Genomic DNA, 13,544 nt, shown 5'->3' with positions numbered 1-13,544 from the left:
GTCACGGATCACCTCCTTGTCTGGCATGTGCCTCGACATTGCTTCCAGTAGGATTAGTTTGATGATTTTTCCAGGCACAGAGGTGAGGCTCACAGGTCTGTAGTTCCCTGGGTCCTTATTTCTACCCTTTTTAAAAGTGAGAGTGATGTTTCCCTTTTCCCAGTCACCAGGAACTTCACCTGACTGCCAGGACTTGTCTATTATGGAGAGAAGCTTGGCAGCTACATTAGCCAGTTCCCTCAGGACCCTGGGATGCATGTCATCTGGCCCCATTGACTTTTTATGTGTTCAGTTTCATCAGGCAGTCTCAAACCTGCTCTTTGCTACTAGTTCTTCGTAATTAACTTTATAACATTCTACTACTGTACTCAGATAAACATGCAAAAGAAGGAAATGCTAAAAGGATGTGCATCTGCGCTTGTACGCGTTATGGCAGTACCTAATTTCATACTTGTTCCTGTGCTTCTTCCAATTTTGCTTCCCTGTGGATATTGAAAAGTACAGTATAGCAAAAGAGTTGACACAGGGCTATTGTAGTAAAAGAGAAGCTTGTTTTTAAGAGCCACTCTGAAAAGTCTGTATTGAAAGAGACAGCACGGTAAAAAGAGGGCAGGGATCTCTATGTAAGTTGTCTGAATATTGCCCGGAGGAGTTGACTTGTCTTCCTTACAGTTACTATGGAAAGCTACAAAAAGTTACTCAACAGTTGGGATTCTGGTTATTGTTTCTAGATGTGGTGACTGTCATAACCAATGGGAGCTGTGAGGTTGTTATGAATTCCACCAAATTTGATGCCACAGATTTCCCAAGATCAAAACTATTTATATAATAATCTCTCTGTTCCTCAGCTTTGTGTGTATAAAATTGGAAATAACATCCCTGAATCTTGCAGGAGTTTTCAAAGAAGATTTTTCGAGTGTAAGTTGTACATTGTACTGCTCAACACCTGTGGTGGGCTGGCTGTGGCCAGCTGCCAGGCGCCCACCCAGCCATGCTCTCATTCCCCCTCCTCAATAGGACAGGAGAAAATAGGCTGAGAATAGTTCAAGAGAGGGAAATCAGCAATTACTGTCATGGGCAGAACAGACTCAACTTGGGGGAAATTAATTTATTGCCAATTAAAAATTTACTTGGATGGTGAGAGAGAGACAAAACTCAAACGCCTTCCTCTGCCTCTTCCCAGGTTCAACTTCACTCCTTTCTTCTTGACTTGGGAACTGGGGGTTGTGTCAGTCCGTAACAGCTCCTCTCTTCCACTCCCTCCTCCTCACGCTTTCCCCTGCTCCCACGTGGGGCTTTCCCGCAGGCTGCAGTCCTTCACAAGCTGCTCCAGCATGGGTCCTCTTTGCTAGCTGTCAGGAAAACCTGTTCCAGTGTGGATTCTCCACAGGTCGTGGTTCCCCCCGAGCACCTCCGCCTGCTGCTGCGTGGAGTCCCTGTGGCTGCTGTGTGGCCACGTGCTTGGGCGTGGCCCTCCATGGGCTACAGGCCGATCTGCTCCAGCGCCTGCACCACCTCATCCCCTTCCTTCTTCCTGGACTTTGGTGTTTTCAGGGCTGTTTATTGCTCTTTTATTTTCTTGCTCCTCACTTGCATGCAGCATTTTGCCCTTTCTTAAGCATCTTTTCCCAGAGGTGCCACCAGCTTGGCTCAGCTGAGTGCTGTGGGGGTGCTCGTTGTAGCTGTCTGCAGCCGGCCGTGTCTGGCCTGGGGCCTCTGGCCTCTCCTCACGGCAGTTGCCCCTTTGGCCCTGACCTTGCTGCTGACAGCTGGACGTGTAAACCCAGGACAGCACCACAGAAAATCTCATGGAAAAAGTAATTGTGTTTTGTAGCAGTCTGAATAATGGACGTACGCTGAATGTGGAGAAAATAATTAGGTGTTGATTAAATGTTGATGATTTGAATATCATTCCTGTTGTATACTAAATGGCACAAGGTCTGTGTAGAAAGGATACTTCTTTGTGAGACCAAGTAGTTAAAACTACCTTAGTGAAGAAATCCAGAGGACTGAAATAAGGTTGTTTGTCATGGTTTTCATTCTGATGTCACCCAGCTTGTCTTTGTACTCTAGTCTTTTAGCATACTTTGTACTTCATCTGTTATGTGTGGGCTCTGTGTATGTATTGATGCCTAGCACGCTTACTGAAGCATTTAAATATGCTTCAATGGTACTCTGAGATGTTTTGTTAAGCTATCTCAAATGTTTTAACCGAGAGGCTAAAATCCATCACAATATGATGAATAACCCAGGTGCTAAATTGATGATTTAAGTATTTATTGGGCTTTTTACCTGTTGCAATCTTGCATGTTTCCTTCCTGCTGTGCTGCTGGGCAGGGAACTTTAAAACAAGGAGAAATAACATCAGGTTTCAGGAGAACAACAGAATACATATTATCGGGTTTATTGACTATTTTTACTCTGCTTTTTTGAGTCTTTATTTTGCTTACTGAATGTATTCAGACAATGCTCTTGTATTGGTTATTTCAAAAGGGTCTGAATTGTTTCGCAGATACACCATTGGATTGGGTAGGTCACTTCAGGCTTTAAGGGAGAGATCTAGTTTTCCTCGCAGGAAATGAAGCCCATGTAGCACAGGGAGAAACACAGGGCTGACTATCCATGGCCCTTCAGTCCTGTTTTACCCCATCTGCCAGGTTTTGGTGGCTAGTACACTCAAGTCTCTCCACCAAGGCTCCTGTCCAATTTTTCTCATGTAGGATTAAGTTAGTACTGCTGTTAGTTTGGATGCTGGAGGGCAACACAACAGGCTGGGAGAAAAGTGGCTGGAAAGTTGCCTGGTGAAAAAGGGCCTGGGTCGATAGTCAGCTGAATTTGACCTAGCAGTGCGCTCAGGGTACCAAGAAGGTATCCTTGCTTTTATCACAAGTAGCATGGCCAGCAGCACTAGGGTAGCAATCGTACCCCCGTACTTGGCCCAAGTGAGGTTGCACCTCAACTACTGTGTTCAGTTCTGGGTCCCTCACTACAAAAAGGACATCAAGGTGGTGGAGCACATCTGAAGAAGGGCAACAAAGATGATGAAGGGTCTAGAAAACAGATCTTAAAGGGAGCAGCTGAGGGAACTGAGGTTATTTAGCCTAGAGAAAAGAAGTCTTAGGGGAGATCTTATTGCTCTCTACAGCTACCTGAAAGGGCATTGTAGTGAGGTGGGGGCTGGTGTCTTCTCCCATAGAGTAAGTGATAGGACAAAGAAAATGACTTGAAGTTATGCCAAGGGATTTTTAGGTTGGATATTTGGAAAAATTTCTTTACTGAAAGAGTTGTGAAGCATTGCAACAAGGCTGCTCAAGGAAGTAGTTTAGCCTCCATCATTGGAGGAATTCAAAAGACGTGTAGATGTGCTTAGGGATATGGTTAGTGGTAGACTTGCCAGCCTTATGTTAATGGTTGAACTTGATGATCTTAGAGGTCTTTTCCAACTAAAATGAATTTATGATTCTGTATAACCTGTTACTGATCTATGGGCTTTCTGCCTGTTCCTTGTTTCTGTCCTTCAGGCACAATGGTTGGTGATCACACCCGTTTGGAGTTCCACAACATCGAGACAGGGATCATGACGGAGAAACGATACATCTCTGTCATCCCTTCCAGCTTCATTGGCCACCTCCAAAGCCTCATGTTCAATGGGATGCTTTACATTGATCTCTGCAAGAATGGTGACATTGACTATTGTGAGCTGAAGGCACGCTTTGGTCTCCGCAACATTATAGCTGACCCTGTGACATTCAAGACCAAGAGCAGCTACCTGAGCTTAGCCACCTTGCAGGCTTACACATCCATGCACCTCTTCTTTCAGTTCAAGACCACTTCAGCTGATGGTTTCATCCTCTTTAACAGTGGTGATGGAAATGACTTCATTGCAGTTGAACTAGTCAAGGGGTAAGTAAGCATTCTGCTGCTTTCTACCAGGGTTCCATGTTAAAGATAAGCTTAAAATACTTGCATGAAGACAAATTCATCTCATACATTTTCTGTTTGCTGAGGTTTAAAACAAAGCAGTTGGACGTAAACACTGTAGTTTAAGGGACTCCCCATTGGCTTCCCCTCTGTGACTTAGGGAGATTCACTTTTTACAGCATGAAATATTAAACTTTCAAGTCCTTCAGATTCGGTTATGCTAACATTTTGTCTTGTTAACCTTGCAGAGCAGCACAGATGAGGAAATGTGCCCAGGGCCCTGAGTCTCATCTCTTTTTTTTTCCTTTCTTTTTTTCTTCTTCCCATACAACAGACCCTGTGCATTTCTGCCACCTCCACTGACAGGGGAAAAAAAAATCTTCTGGGCTTCCAAATTTTTCTTGTTTTTCTTCTGGTGATGCTCAAGAAAGAGCAAACTCAATTTACTTTTGAAAACTGTATTATTTTGGCAAGGTCAATGGCTTTAAAAACAAAAACACCTTTGTTAGTTGAATAAATGTTTATCTTGTACTCGTCTAGATACAGTAAACTTGAATTCCACAAATAGACTTTACTAGTTGTATTTATTTCAGTGTAACTAAGGAATTAAGGTTCAATTTGTTTCATTTTTTTCATTTTTAACTTTGCACGTGTTTCTGGGACATTGAGTAACAACTTAAAAATAGTCATGAGTTCCTGGGTCTGTGGAGGGTTTAATTTTGCTGTTTCTTTTCTAAAAAGAATATTTCTCTCTGTCCTCAGGTGGATTTCTGTGTTTGAACTATATAAATAATTCAGGGTAACACTCTCATGACTTCAGCCTTTGTTAGGGTCTTTATATTTTGCCAAAAGAAGCGCTAATTGTTTTGCAGCTGTTTGAATAAGCCTATGCTCTCATGTGAATTTTAGTACAATATTTTGAGTGAATTTCCCAATTAACTTTTTAAGGGAGTTATTCAGAACTCAGGATCTGGGGAATATATGCCCTAAATAAGCATATCTCATGTTGTTGTTCACTGCATCTATTGATCTTATCAGTTTTTAAAAATAATTAGTTGTATAGTCAGAAGTTCTTGTAGATCTGCAAGAACTTTATGAAAAAGATTAATATTTTATTATTAGAATTGGATTACTTCAAATGTCGTCTTTTCAAAATGCAAATTCTTAAACTTTGTGGAGAAAGAACAGTACCTTTTCAAATCGGTGGTTTAAGCTTTGGCTGACGAGAACTTTCTAATGCAGAGACACTTAACTTCGTTGCTTGCTAAAGTTATTTTCATCATCTCTAGCACTCATCAGTAGTGCTAGAGTTGCTACAGAATTTTAACTGTTTTTTTTTACTATGCTTACAGGTACATACATTATGTATTTGACCTTGGAAATGGACCTAATGTTATCAAAGGCAACAGTGACCGTCCTCTCAATGACAACCAATGGCACAATGTTGTCATCACCAGAGATAACAGTAATACACACAGCCTAAAGGTGGATACTAAGGTGGTCACTCAGGTCATCAATGGTGCCAAAAATCTGGATCTTAAAGGTAAATTCTAAAAGAATATTTCCTCTCCTCCTCTTTATTCTGGCAAGTCTTAACCAGTAAATGAGAGAGCTAATAGAAATCATGGTTTTCCAAACAGTAAATCTGGAATTTGCTGATTTTTGACTTTCAATTCCAGTTTTCTCTTTTTCTGTTTGGCAACTTTCTGTAGCAGAATAGCTCATCGTATTTTGTTTTTGCTGTTGTTTTTTCTTCAAATTGGTCAATCTACAGTTCTCTCTAGTTAAGATACAATTATGCTTTTGTTAGGAACAGAGGAGATCCTGGAGAAGCACAGCCGTTTACAGCATGTGTCTTGCATTGAGGGGTGATAGGTGATGAAATAGGATGCTACAATGATTGGCAGTGTGTGTCTCTGTGTATAGACATTAAAACTCTTGGAAGCCCAGGACTGTGAAATACAGGGTGCTAGTGCTGATGGGAAAGCACATTGGAAAAGTCAATGAGCAGGCCACATACAATTCAGAATCATAGAATGGCCTGGGTTGGAAGGGACTTAAAAGATCATCTAGTTTCAAACCCCCTGCCATAGGCAGGGATGCCACGTGCTAGATCAGGTTGTTCAGGGCCTTATTTAACCTGGTCTTGAACACCTCCAGGGATGGGGCATCCACAGCCTCTCTGGGCAACCTCTCTGTTCCAGTGCCTCACCACCCTGAGTGAAAAATGTTCTTCTAACCTTTAATCCAAATCTTCCCTCTTTTAGTTTGAAGCCAAGATCAAGTTCAGATTAAGTAATACTTGTGCACCCTGTAGGGGAAATAAGTTCATAATTGCTACTATTTTACATTAAAGTGATGTTGCATACAGAGTTCTGTGAGGATGAGAGTAGAAAATGATGCTTTAGGTTAAGTTGCAGTTGTACTTGGATGTAGTTTAAGGGTGCCAGTGAGACATGATCTTTGCACAGTAAAGAGGCAAAAATGACCTCTGGGCCTGTAAAATAACCTCCTTTGCTTTTAACCTTTCCTAAACAGATGTTCAGCTCACTGTATTCATGTTGGAAGAGGGGAAGAGCCTGTTTAAACTGTATGTAACTTTCTTCTTCCATGTTTACCCTTTTCTCCTCCAGGTGATCTCTACATTGCTGGCCTAGCTCAAGGCATGTATAGCAACCTCCCAAAGCTAGTGGCCTCACGTGATGGATTTCAGGGCTGTCTAGCATCTGTGGACTTGAACGGGCGTCTGCCTGATCTAATCAATGATGCTTTGCACCGCAGTGGGCAGATTGAGCGTGGATGTGAAGGTATAACTGATTTCAGAGAAGTTCCTCTCTTCTGTACACTCTTACTTCACTACTACCCCCTATGTATCTACTTCTACACTTTATTGTCCATTTTGTTTGTTTCTTTCATCATGACATCCTTCACTGCAATCTGTTTGTGCTCCCAAATGCAGCTGAGGATAGCTAGCCTCTGTCTCTGTAGACCTCATCATTAGCAGTTTTTCTCTTGCCTATTCAATCACCCATGAAGTGGTACCTCCAGTAGTGGAAAGGATGGTACAGAGATGGACAGCTCTTTACATATGCTTTTCTCAGAGCTGTTCATTAACTTAATAATACTTTTTAAATGCTTTGAAAGATGTTCTGAGTCTGCAATTCACTAGTGCTTCAGAGGGCCCTTCTGGCATTTGCAGAAAGAAGTATTTGAGACCAAGTAGAGGCAGGGGAAATGGAAGGTGGAATCTGTAACTGCTAGTTGAAGATCAGACCATAACTGAAGTTCATCTTTGATGAAGTGGGCTTTCAATGAAAGCACTGGAGGCTATTCCTCTAGTATTATCTCTACTGTCTGGAATTTTTTTTATTTATTTTTTCCATAGTTTCTCTCTTCCAGCTGATATGGAAACAGATGTGCTCTGTGGCTTCTTGAAGCATGTAAATAGCAGTGATTTCTTGATGTTTCTTTAAATAATTTACTGTCGTTGTTTAGTTGTTTAGTTCCTGTTTTTTTTTTGTTTTTTTTTTGTTTTTTTTTTGTTTTTTTTTTTTTAAGAATATCAACATCCATTGTGGTAACTGAGGAATATCCTTATCAATTCCCATAGCATGAGGAATACTAGGCATCAAAAAAAATCAAGGTTCTGTTGGTTGGGTTAAATGAAAACGGCCATTATGTCTACTTCAACTGAATGCCCATCTGCTTTGTTTGCTACTGGTCGTTAGAGGAAGAGTTTTATCAGGACAGGCATGTGGTGTGCATGTTTGCTAAGACATATGTCCCTGACTGGTGCTTACAGACAGGACTTGATGAAATGAATTTACTTATTTCCTTACCATGTCAAGATTTCAGGTTACATCACTTTGAAATATAGACGACACTTGTCAAGACTGTCCCTTCCAAGGACTGAAAGTGTCATCTTCGAGCCATCTTTGAGTACTCATAAAACATCAAATTGGCTCTTCAATTAAATCGAATTAAGTCATTGTCTCTGGGTCCTTTGGTTGGCTGGAAAGTCCTGTGTTTCAGCCCTACTGCTGCTCTCCCACAACAATGCTTTGGTTAGTGAGAATTTTGTCATAGGAACCCACTCAATATCAATTTCAATTTCACAGTATTGGTAAGTTCTGCATAGCTTTAGGCTGTTCTTTTCTCTGCCTTTTTTTGCTGCTTTTGTGTGTGTTAACCACACTGTTCCTTGTGGAAGTGAGCATAGTAGAAGAGAACTTGTGGTTTTGCCCATTTGTAGCTGAGCTAAAGTGCTAAAAGAAGAAATGCATCTTTTCTGTGTAGTTATTTATGAGGTTCAGGGAAAAAAAAAAAAAAAACAAAAAAAAAACACCATTTGGGGTTTTTGAAAATCATTTCTGATTACCTTCAGTGCACTGAAAGCTCTCCTTTAATCTTAGTGATTTCTGGTAATTCTTCTATTTAAAACTAGCATAATCTGGCAGCATAGCCTGCATATTATCTCTACTAGTCTTTTTCCTTCAGAGGACATTTCATTAAATGAACATGTTGTTCTCTGTGTGCCTCTGGAACAGAATGATGATGTTTTCCCAGAAGACTTGGTACCACTATTCAGGCTATTGGGTTTCCTTCTCCTTGTACCCAGTGCAGTTCTTTGCTTTACTGTCCTATTATTCAGGTTGCATAATATCAGTGACACTCTAAGAATGCGTAATGGGGCAGTTATTTTGACTGTGTACCTATCTGGTACCTGCAGAGCCTGCTATCTGAATATGGAGATCAGTTCACTCTTAAAAATGCCAGGAATGTGAATTTCCCTTCTCTTCTCAAGCACGTGAAACAAGATTCAAAGTTGGAGGCAGCTAGAAATATAAAAAGTGGATGGGAAGGTCAGTGATAGCCTTCATTCTGCTTTGCTTGAACTTTTCTTGCAAAGCAATGCCCATACTATTTCCTTGACAGGTCCATGCTCAGTGCCAATGAAATGTTGAAGAGGAAGGCGTTCTTTTTGCCAACATATTTAGGATTATAAAAAATAGGTCACCAGAAAGCTGTTTCGATTGAGTTCTGAATCACAGCAATCCCCATGGCTTCATTTCACCTCTTGACTACTGCCTGCCACTGACTGTTCTAACAGTTGCCCCTGAAAAGTATATCTATCTCCCCTTCCCCTAAAGAAGGAAAAACTTGTTAAGCATACTGGATCCTTATTTAAGTCTCATTATTTCATTTCTGTCTGAAGTGATCTTGGGTGTAGTCTTAACATCCTGAAGTGCTGAAGTCCTGAGCAGCTCCTGCTGTCTCATGATTAACCGTGTTTGGAATAAGCAGCAGCAGGCCTTTTGGGGTCAATAGTTATGCTGTGTTAATTGTAGGGCATGTCATGACTTCATCAGGAAAGGCAGCGGGAGAAAACATGCATGAGGAGTACTGCATGCTTAAAGGAATGTCTTTCCATCCTCACATATGAATCTTGTCTTCCAGATGTGGTATGAGAAAGATTTCTGCTAATGCTTGTCTTTGTTGCAGCTTTGCTTTCAGAAGCAGAGCAGATTGCAAGGTGGCAGCCATCTTCTCTGAAGCTGTCAGTTTGATCTCAGGGCAGAATTAAATGATGTGGAGAGGAAAGAAACCTAGGGAATACTAGGATGTGAGATGTAGGTCAGGAGAAAAGCACTGTCTGCCCAAGACCAGTACTCCTCTACAAATGGGTGATGACATAGTTGTATCCTGTTTGCATTTGTTATCTCTATATTCATGTATTTGTGTACCCAATTCCAATTAAATTTCCCAAATTTTTGCAGAAAAATAATGTGGTTTATTGTCTTGGTTCTACCACCATCCCCATTACATGCTTTTGAGCAGGCCATTGAACTTTCTTGGCTACATTATTCTTATGTGCTGGAGGATAATTCAGCCTTGCTGTGCGCCAAAGCACAAGCCTACCACGTTCTGCAGTTTGCTCTGTTCCAGTGATAGACTCTTATTTGAACAGGAGCAGGAAGCACTTTCAAGATAAATTACATTTATGTGAGAGTTATTTCTTTAGGATCTAGAGAATCCGAGTGCATTGTCAGGCAATGTATAGGAGTCATTAACTGAAATGCAGGCATCCTGGAGACTAAAAGTGTCTGGTATTTAATAGTGTATAGTAGTGCTTAACAAACAAACAAAGCGGTTCGGACCTAAAGAAAATAATTACTTTCTATCTGTCACCTACCAGTTATATTCTTGCAATTTCAATAAGAAGTTATCTATGATGGAATTTGATTACGGCAACTCAACTGAGTGACCTCTTTATCCTGTCCATGAAGGACAACATGATAGCTGCCACACTGTCTGTGTGGTGTGTTTTTTGTTATTTTATTTGTTGACATGCCATATAGGGCCACCTTTTTTTGTCCAAAAATGGATTTCATGAGTTTCATGAATGGATTACCTGAGGAGGTAAGGGGAAAAAAAAAATCCCGAGGTGTTTGAAATGTCAAATGAGCCCATGGAGGTAAAGCCTATCCTACCCCACCCTTTTGTCTTTCGGTCATCTTCAATTTTGTTTTTACAGCTCTTTTGCAGTTGCTTCATTTCTGATTTTTGATTCCTGATTGCTCATGAACAACAGACAGCTCTTCATTGTTCTTGGGAAGGTCTGGTCAGGTCTGTGATAGCAACTTGTGTTTCTCTGGAACCTATTCAGCAAAGCCAGAAAACCTTCTTGCTGTCTGTTGTGTAAAATGTTCTGGGTTGACATTTGACCACCACATTTATTTATTTATTTTACGTGGAGTATCTTTAGCTCTTACGCTATTTGCAGCTTTAACCACCATCTTTCGTGTAAGATGGTCCTTTCCCCTGCCACCACCCAAAAAAAAAAAAAAAAATTGTGGGGAGAGCCTGACAGAAAAGGTAGGGAAGTTAAGACTGAAATAATCCTGGCTTCAGTGTTTATTCTAGGACAGCAAATGAGCAATTCAGGCTACAGAGCACTCTGAAGGGATCAAGTCAATTCTCAGAAAGGACAAAGAAGTAGTCTGACTTCATGTTGGTGAACCGCTTCTACTAGAAAATGCAGGCACGTACTTCACCTTCTTTGGGCACTGCTCTCCCCACCCGTGAAACAGAGGTGATATCTGTATGTTATGAAAGTATGAAATTCAACAGCACCTTGCAGAGCACATTTAAGCTGTGAGTGGAATCTCCTAGACATGAGCTAAACATTAGAACTTGAGGACAAATCCTTTGTCACTGCTTGGTTCTCTTTCTCTCAGTCTCTAGCTCTGCAGCCTATAGGTTGTGGCTGGCAATATTTATACAGCTGTTGAGTTTGAGTAATACAAGCTATTTCCATTTCTGTCAAACAAACATGACGGATGATGCTAGAGAGCTTGAGACAAGATTTCTGCACTGTGTGGAGTGTTGCTGAAAGTTGGAAGATGGAAGAAGTTGTTCCAAGTGACCTTCTTTCCTTCCAAGAAAGTAGACCGATTGAAATTTCAGATCATCTCCTCATTGATTCTAGATTCCTAAAATCAGTTTCTTTTGCTAAGCATCTTATTCCTACTCTTCCTATTAAATGAATGGATGAATTTGAATTTATTCCATCTACAAAAGTCAAGAGTTAGTGACTTACTGCTTTTTCCTCAGTGATCCTGAAAGAAGCTATGTAGACATCTTGAAAACGCCATAAAAGGTTGAATGTGGTTAAATATTAGTAAGTACTTAACGCAATTGGGGTTTTCTCCTCTTTTCTCCTCTTTACTAATTTCCCACTTGTTCATTTATGTTTCCTTTCTTTTATTTAGACAGCCTTGTGCAGCTTACTACAGGCACTAGAGCTATCTGAAATTCAGGTGCACCTTTTAAATACTCTCATTTCCACCTTTCTCCCCACAAAAAGTCAAACACACTTAACAGCACTGATTAAAGAAAACGTTCGTTGTTGTTCTTCTTGTGCTTTGGAGATGTGGCTTCTTCCTCTCCTTGCCTTTCCTCAACTGTTCTGATAACATCTCACAAAGGAGAATGATTATTACTTAACTAAGTGGTGACTTTGTTCCAGATGTTTGGGGACTTTTTTTTTCAAAATTTAATCTTCTTCCAGGTCCTGCATTAAAATCATAATTCTGTGCTACTTTCCATGAAATATTATAGTTAACCTTTGGAATTCACTAGTGCGTGAGAAGCATCAATGACACAGGCTGGATAATCTGAAACACAGTTTGCATACCAAGCAGTGTGTGGAAAAAAAATCTAATCTCACGCTTAAAATCTCACAGCAGGATAGTGTCAAAAAGGATTTCACCCTTCATCTACTCATTAGTGAAACTTCCAATGTGGTGATACTTCACTTTTTCTCTGTAGAATCAGAGTCTCTCCATTGAGGAGAGAAGCATTAATTTACTCCATGATAGTTTGACAGCTCTCCTGTTCTTTATGATTTTGTATTCCATTGTCACAGTGTTACTTGAATTATGGAAGAAATGTAAGCTATGTTCTTGCTCAGCTACGAAGAAGACAAGGAACCGAGCAGTTGGGAAAAGTGTTTATATACAAATTACTTTCTTAGAACACATGTCAAGGAAGATGCGTGGAGAAATGGGATAAATTGTCTTCTCCCACATTTTGTTTCCCCCTTCCCCTTTTTGTTGTTTTGTTGTTTGTTTTTGCATTTTACTTAAACAACTTCGGATTTTATGGCTCTGTGTAGTGGAGTAGCTCCAGAGGTGGGAAGAAAAATCTGTCTGGCTCAGGAGGGAAGGTAATTGCCATCTTGAGTCATTCACGGGCTGTGAAACAATAGCAAAGGTTCAAAATGTGAAACTTCATAGGAAGCACAGGAATGCCAGTACTGGTTTATTGGGTTGTAAATGTAAAGTAAGAAAATAAGAGAATGGGAGAGCTACCAATCTCTCTTCAGTATCAGCAATTAATATTAGAACTTTATAAGAACAGAACATTACAAAGGTGAGTATGCACTTCTTAAATATCCATCTTTTGATCAATGAGGTCAGTGATTTGGTGTTTTGTTGTTCCCATTGTGCCGTATAATAGAAATGTGTAATCTTCATTGGCAAGGGATTTGGGAGCTCTTGCCTGTACTCCCATCCTTGTCCTATGTTTTTTCCATGCTGAAAAAGAAAACTTAGAATCAAGGTATAGACACCAAAAATCTATGTGGCTTCACTGTAAAACGGACTATCTGATTACAAAAAAACAAACAAACAAACAAAAAAAAATGTGCCAAATGGAAGACCGTTAGTGGTATTGTTTTGTTTTGCTTTGCTTTTTTATATTTTTTAATTTTCACCAAGTTCACTTTGGTCTTCAGTCAGTGAGACCTTTTAGGATTTTCTTTTTGCATTGTGGATTATGATTTGAATGCAAATAACAAGATCATTCCCACCTAAGTGAAAGAATGAGCTTGTACTGCTGTTATTTCTGTTGATTGCTCTGATGAGATTGCCAAAGATTACATGGGTCTGAAGCCTGAGGAGCTATCTCTTTGCCTGCTGATGCAGGCTTTCTTAAGAGTGTGTTGAAATTCATGAGCAGATATCAGGTCGTGAGGGGGAATTATTTTTTTACTGTCGCTTTCCATCCAGTGTCAAGTTCAGTTCTGGGAATGAACAGAGGTTATCTTCTTCCAGAATTGT

General features: G+C 40.4%; 1 protein-coding gene across 3 annotated transcripts in view; it reads left to right on the top strand.

Moving 5' to 3' along the window:
* Positions 1–13,544, top strand: part of NRXN3 (neurexin 3) — a gene marked incomplete at its 5' end in the record, with an annotated part of 932,654 nt that overhangs the window by 377,226 nt on the left and 541,884 nt on the right. For all 3 annotated transcript variants that reach the window (XM_084286893.1, XM_084286894.1, XM_084286895.1), the window contains 3 exons: positions 3,522–3,903; positions 5,274–5,464; positions 6,555–6,728. In XM_084286893.1, coding sequence (XP_084143019.1) covers positions 3,522–3,903; positions 5,274–5,464; positions 6,555–6,728 — 747 coding nt within the window. The remainder of the gene's footprint in view (positions 1–3,521; positions 3,904–5,273; positions 5,465–6,554; positions 6,729–13,544) is intronic.

The sequence above is a fragment of the Netta rufina genome, assembly GCF_964035555.1.
Source record: "Netta rufina genome assembly, chromosome: 5".
NCBI lineage: Eukaryota > Metazoa > Chordata > Aves > Anseriformes > Anatidae > Netta > Netta rufina.
Note: the sequence above shows the minus strand (reverse complement) of the source record. Positions and strands in the feature narration are given on the sequence as shown.